The sequence below is a fragment of the Salvelinus namaycush genome, chromosome 29 (genome assembly GCF_016432855.1).
Source record: "Salvelinus namaycush isolate Seneca chromosome 29, SaNama_1.0, whole genome shotgun sequence".
In the NCBI taxonomy this organism is placed as follows: Eukaryota; Metazoa; Chordata; class Actinopteri; order Salmoniformes; family Salmonidae; genus Salvelinus; species Salvelinus namaycush.
In genome coordinates this window covers 23072053-23081400 of record NC_052335.1, presented here as the reverse complement: position 1 = coordinate 23081400, position 9348 = coordinate 23072053, and the positions used below count along the sequence as shown (strand labels likewise).

General features: G+C 39.0%; 3 protein-coding genes across 3 annotated transcripts; all 3 read right to left on the bottom strand.

Annotated features, from left to right (window-relative positions):
* Nucleotides 1–1333: 1333 nt before the first annotated feature.
* Nucleotides 1334–2368, bottom strand: LOC120024013 (trace amine-associated receptor 13c-like). The gene has a single exon (XM_038968098.1). It carries the CDS (start codon nt 2366–2368, stop codon nt 1334–1336), a length of 1035 nt encoding a protein of 344 aa, XP_038824026.1.
* Nucleotides 2369–4886: 2518 nt separating this feature from the next.
* On the bottom strand, nt 4887–5885 carry LOC120024012 (trace amine-associated receptor 13c-like). The gene has a single exon (XM_038968096.1). It carries the CDS (start codon nt 5883–5885, stop codon nt 4887–4889), a length of 999 nt encoding a protein of 332 aa, XP_038824024.1.
* A 524-nt stretch (nt 5886–6409) lies between these two features.
* On the bottom strand, nt 6410–7513 carry LOC120024011 (trace amine-associated receptor 1-like). Its single transcript, XM_038968095.1, has one exon. The coding sequence runs from the start codon at nt 7511–7513 to the stop codon at nt 6476–6478; it is 1038 nt and encodes a 345-aa protein (XP_038824023.1). The 3' UTR covers nt 6410–6475.
* Between the last annotated feature and the right edge of the window lie 1835 nt (nt 7514–9348).

The following is a 9348-nucleotide window of genomic DNA, read 5'->3' as shown; positions in this document are numbered from 1 at the left end:
CATTATGGAGTATTGTGTGTAGATGATGAGGATAAAAAAATATATATTGTAGAATTAGACTGTAATGTAACAACATTTGGAGAAAGTGTGGGGGTGTCTGAATAGTTTCTGAATACACTATGTATTTATGTATGTATGTACTAGATATGGGAGTGGAGAGGCTACAGTATCTCATTAGTGAATATTGCTGGATTTGCTGTGGATAGGTCTACTGCAGTCTCCCCCATGTTCAAATAAAATGTTATTAAATTGCTTTTGAATCCTATAACCCTGTGGCTGATGGTTTAAAAAAGGACTAACAGCAAGGCAAATATTTGTCACACTTATTTGTCAGTACCGGTTTTGGACATATTTATTTGAACAATTGTATTATTGAACAATAGGTTTGAAATATATTTCCAGAAATGATCATTCTATACCCCTTCCTGAACCAACTGTAAAATAATGCATACACCATGGGATTCATAGTTCAATTCAAATATCTAATCCTTATAAATGTTACAGACAAAACTGGTGGGGTAAAGTAACTAATAAAGGGATCAATGCATTGGAGACTGTTGGAGATAAAAGGGTGTCCAGAATTATAGAAATACCCTCATAATGATACCAAGTGTTTTGGTGGCCTTTCTCTGTGATTTGCCTACAGAGTTCTGATTGGTTGTACCATGAATTGAGTGTGCCTTTCTCTGTGCTATAAGGAAAATCTTTAGGTAGATGCTAATCATCCCTACTCCTGGGATGTAGAATGAGATCACTGAAGACAGGGTACTCAATACTTGTGAAACAAAAGAACCACACAGGCAACATATTTATAGGAAAACTTCCAATTCCCCAAATATTGCACTCTGCTTCCTGATCTGCATGTCATGCTTTTCAGTCACATGATCCACTCTATGCTCTGCTTTACAGCAAAGATCAAATTTCAAACGGGCTCAAACCCGGGTACCTGCTGTTTAGTTCAACATCAGCCATTAGACCAAAAACTGTTTAGCTCAACAGCAGCCATTAGATCAAAGATGATTGAGTTCAAATAAAATCCAATGATACATTTTGTGTTCTTTATGAAAATGTATTCTAAGGTAGGCCTGTGCTACATTCAAAATATAATAAAATGTAAATAAAAGAGATAGAAAGGATTTATAAGTTAAACACAGTTACACGAAAAAGTCCTGGCAAGTATTGACAGCAGTAGAATGAGCAGAAGAGGTTTTCTCTTCATTTGCCTCCTTGAACACATTATCCAATGTGGCCACGTCACTGTTTAGGTTTTAAAAGTTAAGTGCATACTGTTCACACACAGTTTTGAATTATGTTAATGTAGCTTTACAATACATCATGTAGTAGCAAATACATTTATATAGGAAGAATTTCTATTGAATATTTTCAATGTGACAATAAGATTAAGACATTTTCGAAACCATGGATAAAACAGTGCATAGATGATTGGATTTGCAGTAGAATTAAAGTAACCCAGCCAGATAAACACTTCAAAGAGAATAGGTGGTGTGCTAAAGTTTGTGTATGGATCAACTATGGAATTAACAAAGAAAGGCAGCCAGCAAAAGATGAAAACACCCACCACAATGCCTAAAGTTTTAGCTGCTTTCCGCTCTGACCGTTTAGACACCACACCTCTACCTCCCTCATTGGAATTATTTTGGCTGTCTTCAATCTTCCTTAGATGTTCTTTTGCCACCAAAAATATTTTGGTATACAAACCCACCATTACAGAGCAAGGAAAGAAAAAGGCTATCAATGTGTCTAGGGCGCCCCACAGAGCATTAAGGAAAAGATTACAACTTCCCAGGCAGTATATGGATGCAATGAATTCATCCAGTCCTCTTACATTTGCTTTTGAATATAGTAGGCAATATGAGTACAATGCAGCAACGGCCCAACTGGCAAAAACCATGAGCCATGCAATTGGTATTGTAATCTTGGTGGAATAGCGAAGTGGACTGCACACAGCCTCATATCGATCTATGGCTATGAATACCAGGTGGAAAATTGAAACAGATGTGAGGAACATATCAAAACTAGAATGCAGCAAACAAAAAGCATCTCCAAAGTACCAGCAGCCCTCCACAGCCCTCATTGTACTAAAAGGCATCACAGTCACTCCAAGCAGCAGGTCTGCAACTGCCAAAGACATTATAAGCATGTTAGTTGGCGTGTGGAGCTGTTTTATGTGAGCAATGGAGATAATGACCACACCGTTTCCTAGAATAGTGACCAGCATACCTGAAACAAACAAAAAGTATAAAGCAATTTGAACTCCTTCACTGAAGATTTCTCTGGTGCAGGAGGCATTTGATTCTGGATAACAGAACATCTTTGGATCCAGATGTTGATGAGATGAGATATCCATTGCCAAAAACAAAAAGACATTCAAGTTAGAGCTGATCACTTGCAACTGTAGTCACAGGTGCAGGTGTGTGAGTGGTGCTGAATCCAGCACAGTCTTCTTAGAAGAATGACAGGGTTTATATACTGTATTGGACATATTTTGGGCACACCCCTTTCCCAGCTACCAGCCAGTTATAATAGGTTACATGATTTACATCTGTTTATATTATATGTGTATGTTCAAGTAATGTATACCAACAGTATGATAGTGTACTAAGATAATGATGTCATGAGCTCGAAGTTCATTTCAGCCACACAACACAGACTTACTGCTCCAGCAATAGGCACTAGGAGGAGACAAAGAACACTAGTCAACAAGGTGACAGGCACAAGTATCACAAGCATTGAAACACATTTATTTCAGGCAAACAGCTTTATTTGAAACAGGTTAAAAGCAGCGTTTGTTACATTTTCACTCAAGCTTTATAACTTTGAGTTGCATAACTGTCACATGTTACATCCCACAATAATTCATATATTTATTTGAACACACATCATACAATGTCAACTGAAACTTTACTCAGAATACAATCTAAATCTACAAGAACCCCTGTGAAAGATGTGACCACTGATGATGATTCTCAAAGCCCTCCTGAACCAAAGCACTTCTCCCCCAATTGCTCAGCTCTAGGAAGAATCTTGGTGGTTCCAATCTTCCTCCCTTTAAGAATGACGGAGGCCATTGTGTTCTTGGGGACCTTCAATGCTGCAGTAATGTTTTGGTACCCTTCCCCAGGTCTGTGCCTTGACACAATCCTGTCTCAGAGCTCTTCGGACTTTTCCTTCGACCTCATGTCTTGGTTTTTGCTCTGACATCCACTGTCAACTGTGGGACCTTATATAGACAGGTGTGTGCCTTTCCAAATCATGTCCAATCAATTAAATGTACCACAGGTGGACTCCAATCAAGCTGTAGAAACATCTCAATGATGATCAATGGAAACAGGATGCACATGAGCTCAATTTGAAGTCTCATAGCAAAGGGTCTGAATACTTATGTAAATAAGCTATTTATGTTTTTTATTTTGTATAAATTAGCAAAGATTTCTGAAACTTGTTTTCGCTTTGTCATTATGGAGTATTGTGTGTAGATGATGAGGATAAAAAAATAATCAACTGTAGAATAAGACTGTAATGTAACAACATTTGGAAAAAGTGTGGGGGGGGGGTTCAGAATAGTTTCTGAATACACTATGTATTTATGTATGTATGTACTAGATATGGGAGTGGAGAGACTACATCAGCCACAGGGTTATAGGATTCAAAAGCAATTTAATAACATTTTATTTGAACATGGGGGAGACTGCAGTAGACCTATCCATTAGTGAATATTGCTGGATTTGCTGTGGATAGGTCTACTGCAGTCTCCCCCATGTTCAAATAAAATGTTATTAAATTGCTTTTGAATCCTATAACCCTGTGGCTGATGGTTTAAAAAAGGACTAACAGCAAGGCAAATATTTGTCACACTTATTTGTCAGTACCGGTTTTGGACATATTTATTTGAAAAATTGTATTATTGAACAATAGGTTTGAAATATATTTCCAGAAATGATCATTCTATACCCCTTCCTGAACCACCTGTAAAATAATGCATACACCATGGGATTCATAGTTCAATTCAAATATCCAATCCTTATAAATGTTACAGACAAAACTGGTGGGGTAAAGTAACTAATAAAGGGATCAATGCATTGGAGACTGTTGGAGATAAAAGGGTGTCCAGAATTATAGAAATACCCTCATAATGATACCAAGTGTTTTGGTGGCCTTTCTCTGTGATTTGCCTACAGAGTTCTGATTGGTTGTACCATGAATTGAGTGTGCCTTTCTCTGTGCTATAAGGAAAATCTTTAGGTAGATGCTAATCATCCCTACTCCTGGGATGTAGAATGAGATCACTGAAGACAGGGTACTCAATACTTGTGAAACAAAAGAACCACACAGGCAACATATTTATAGGAAAACTTCCAATTCCCCAAATATTGCACTCTGCTTCCTGATCTGCATGTCATGCTTTTCAGTCACATGATCCACTCTATGCTCTGCTTTACAGCAAAGATCAAATTTCAAACGGGCTCAAACCCGGGTACCTGCTGTTTAGTTCAACATCAGCCATTAGACCAAAAACTGTTTAGCTCAACAGCAGCCATTAGATCAAAGATGATTGAGTTCAAATAAAATCCAATGATACATTTTGTGTTCTTTATGAAAATGTATTCTAAGGTAGGCCTGTGCTACATTCAAAATATAATAAAATGTAAATAAAAGAGATAGAAAGGATTTATAAGTTAAACACAGTTACACGAAAAAGTCCTGGCAAGTATTGACAGCAGTAGAATGAGCAGAAGAGGTTTTCTCTTCATTTGCCTCCTTGAACACATTATCCAATGTGGCCACGTCACTGTTTAGGTTTTAAAAGTTAAGTGCATACTGTTCACACACAGTTTTGAATTATGTTAATGTAGCTTTACAATACATCATGTAGTAGCAAATACATTTATATAGGAAGAATTTCTATTGAATATTTTCAATGTGACAATAAGATTAAGACATTTTCGAAACCAAGGATAAAACAGTGCATAGATGATTGGATTTGCAGTAGAATTAAAGTAACCCAGCCAGATAAACACTTCAAAGAGAATAGGTGGTGTGCTAAAGTTTGTGTATGGATCAACTATGGAATTAACAAAGAAAGGCAGCCAGCAAAAGATGAAAACACCCACCACAATGCCTAAAGTTTTAGCTGCTTTCCGCTCTGACTGTTTAGACACCACACCTCTACCTCCCTCATTGGAATTATTTTGGCTGTCTTCAATCTTCCTTAGATGTTCTTTTGCCACCAAAAATATTTTGGTATACAAACCCACCATTACAGAGCACGGAAAGAAAAAGGCTATCAATGTGTCTAGGGCGCCCCACAGAGCATTAAGGAAAAGATTACAACTTCCCAGGCAGTATATGGATGCAATGAATTCATCCAGTCCTCTTACATTTGCTTTTGAATATAGTAGGCAATATGAGTACAATGCAGCAACAGCCCAACTGGCAAAAACCATGAGCCATGCAATTGGTATTGTAATCTTGGTGGAATAGCGAAGTGGACTGCACACAGCCTCATATCGATCTATGGCTATGAATACCAGGTGGAAAATTGAAACAGATGTGAGGAACATATCAAAACGAGAATGCAGCAAACAAAAAGCATCTCCAAAGTACCAGCAGCCCTCCACAGCCCTCATTGTACTAAAAGGCATCACAGTTACTCCAACTAGCAGGTCTGCAACTGCCAAAGACATTATAAGCATGTTAGTTGGCGTGTGGAGCTGTTTTATGTGAGCAATGGAGATAATGACCACACCGTTCCCTAGAATAGTGACCAGCATAACAGAAACAAACATAAAGTATAAAGCAATTTGAACTCCTTCACTGAAGATTTCTCTGGTGCAGGAGGCATTTGATTCTGGGTAACAGAACATCTTTGGATCCATATGTTGATGAGATGAGAAATCCATTGCCAAAAACAAAAAGACATTCAAGTTAGAGCTGATCACTTGCTACTGTAGTCACAGGTGCAGGTGTGTGAGTGGTGCTGAATCCAGCACAGTCTTCTTAGAAGAATGACAGGGTTTATATACTGTATTGGACATATTTTGGGCACACCCCTTTCCCAGCTACCAGCCAGTTATAATAGGTTACATGATTTACATCTGTTTATATTATATGTGTATGTTCAAGTAATGTATACCAACAGTATAATAGTGTACAAAGATAATGATGTCATGAGCTCGAAGTTCATTTCAGCCACACAACACAGACTTACTGCTCCAGCAATAGGCACTAGGAGGAGACAAAGAACACTAGTCAACAAGGTGACAGGCACAAGTATCACAAGCATTGAAACACATTTATTTCAGGCAAACAGCTTTATTTGAAACAGGTTAAAAGCAGCGTTTGTTACATTTTCACTCAAGCTTTATAACTTTGAGTTGCATAACTGTCACATGTTACATCCCGCAATAATTAATATATTTATTTGAACACACATCATACAATGTCAACTGAAACTTTACTCAGAATACAATCTAAATCTACAAGAACCTCTGTGAAAGATGTGACCACTGATGATGATTCTCAAAGCCCTCCTGAACCAAGTGTAAAAGAAAGCATAGACAATAGGGTTAAAAGCAGAGTTCAAATATCCAAACCAAACCAGGGTATCCCCCAACAGCGGGGGGATAGAGTACTGTATGAAAGGGTCAATGATGAGGCACAAGGAAAAGGGACTCCAGCAGATTAGAAACACTCCAACTACTATTGCAAGAATATTTGCCCCTCGTCTTTCTCTACGTCCAGAGTCTGCCTCTTTAAACTGACGAGATAAATCTTTAATGGACCTGGCCTGAGCCCTGGCAACCCAATATATCTTGGAATATATACAAATCAAGATCATGCCTGGGATGTAAAAACAAAAGGAGGATACTACTACAGCTGCCACTGGACTAAAGAACACCTGACAGCCTCCAATGCACTTGACATGTGTTTCATAGAAATCCTCCCTGCCTTTCAGATTGATCTCAGGGAAGATCATTCCATAAGCAAAAATGGCAGGGACCAGCCAACTGGTGGTGATCATGATCAATACAGTGTTATTGGTGATGATCAGTCTGTATGATAGTGGCCTGCAGACAGCAAAGTAACGGTCAATGGAGATGAAGGATAGATGGAAGATGGAGGATGTGCTCAGCATAATATCAGTGCTGGTGTGGAGCTTACACAGAAACCCTCCTAGGTACCAACAGCCCTGGACAGAGCGCACAGCACTGCACGGCATTACAAACACTCCCAGAAGGAGGTCACACACAGCCAGGGAGACGAGCAGTTGGTTTACGGAGGTTTGGAGCTGCTTGAAGTGTGCAATGGAGGTGATGACCAGAAGGTTCCCAATAACAGTCACCAGTATGGCCAACACCATCGACGTGAACATCGGAACCTGAACGCTCAGGGGTCGAGCAAACCTCACACACGATCCACTCAAAGACTCGTAGCAGAAAAGAGTCTGTGGTTTCACAGTGCTGTTGAGGTTCGAAGTATTTGAGAAGTCCATTCTACCTGGTGTTTTAGGCCTAGAGACAAGGAACAATTTGATCACATCTTTAAATGTGTTTTTCAACATTTTTCATGTTTTCATCTACATTTATGTTTGCAAAAATTAACTGGACTTACGTTCAATGAAAGTTTTGCAAGAATAGTGTTACTGTAACAGACGGAACACTGAACTGCTAGTCGAAAACATTGTCTGAGTAGATTATTGGGCTTCTGAAAATACAACACATCCTGCTGATAATGCTTCCCATCGGAATCCAGTTTATTTCTAAAAATAACACAAATGAGGACAATGCACTTGAGGGAAAAATGGCTATGGTAACACATTCCCATATAAATAGTAAGCCATTACTTGTCACGTTCTTTCAAGATCGAACCCAGAAGCAGACCAGGACAAGGAGCGTAGGAAGAAGGTGAGTATTTATTTACAATTAAATGTGAAAGGGTAGATATATCCAGATGGCGTAGCGGGCAGCGGTGGTGAATTGATGAGAGGAAATAGGTGAATCCAATGGAGTAGCGGAATCCTCCGTCAACCAGGCGGGAATGGGGTGAATGATCCGGGTGAGTAACTGAAGGCAAAACAAACGGAGGTAAGTTCAAGGCAAGCAATACGTAAACAAAAACAACAAAACAAATACTATCCAACTTGAGTCTGGTACTATGGCACAACATACTGTTCATGGCTAACGATCCGGCAGGGAATGGAAGTCAGGTCAGAGCTTTTGAAGGGGAGAGATGATGATCAGGACAGGTGTGCAGAATACTGATGGGACACAGGTGCGGGTGAACATCAATCTCCCAACAAGCTAATTCGCCCGGCAACCAGACAGGGTGCGTTCCAGGACACCTGAAACACACTCCAGGACAGACACACAGGCAAACCCAGACTCAGGAAGCGGGATTCGTGACATTACTATCTTCATGAAATAGTTACACATTTAATAAACACAGTTTTTATCAAACTTTTATACTATATATTCATAGTATGTAAATGTAATCCTGCAACTTGAACAACTACTTCCATACGTAACTAGTATCATCAACATTTTCACACACCAATAGTTAATGAAGCAAAATTATGAAAGCATCAAATAGTCATATGTGGTTCTTGTTTGAAAGGTCACAAAGAAAGAAAATAGTGTTGGAATGTCATCTTTCTTATTCTTGTTCCTTTGAAAATACAAAAAAGTAGTATGACTAAAACCTCAAACCCATACTCACCTTAATATCTACAAATATTGTGCATGTATTTCATTAGTTCTCAGCAATCAATACCTCAATCCGTATTTGTCCATGGGAAGCACTCAGAACGAAAGGTGGTTGATTTTGAGCTCTGGTCAGGATCCTTTCAGCTGAGGGAAACAAAGAGACGAGTAAACACTGTAGTCATGTTGACTTGTTGAACAATTGGTTATGAAATGATGGTGTGTTATATAGATCATGCATATGAAAAGTTTAATCTCACCTAATCATAGTCAGCAAACCATGCACGACCTCCTTCAGTCTCAGGCTCTACAAGCACCTAGACTTTCCTCTGAGCATTATATAAACAGACGGATGCTGTTAAAGGGACGCCCCAAAATTGATCACAACAACATTTTGGAACTGTTTAGTATTCTGTCTGCTCCACAGCCAATGAAATCATGGTTTTATTCTGTGGAGACTCCTACTGTATGTTGTTCACTGTGTCTGATGAGTCCACGTGATTCAGTTGGCAACAGATATTCAACAATTATGGGCCCAGTTGTAATAAACAATTAGCATTGTAACAATGCAGGATTGTGTGTCATAATCTGCCAAGATGGCAATCAAGCGTAAGCAAGGATAGCACAT

Excerpts from the sequence above, each read along its gene's own strand:
- LOC120024013 (XM_038968098.1), bottom strand. The coding sequence starts at position 2,368 with ATGGATATCTCATCTCATCAACATCTGGATCCAAAGATGTTCTGTTAT.
- LOC120024012 (XM_038968096.1), bottom strand. The coding sequence starts at position 5,885 with ATGTTCTGTTACCCAGAATCAAATGCCTCCTGCACCAGAGAAATCTTC.
- LOC120024011 (XM_038968095.1), bottom strand. The coding sequence starts at position 7,513 with ATGGACTTCTCAAATACTTCGAACCTCAACAGCACTGTGAAACCACAG.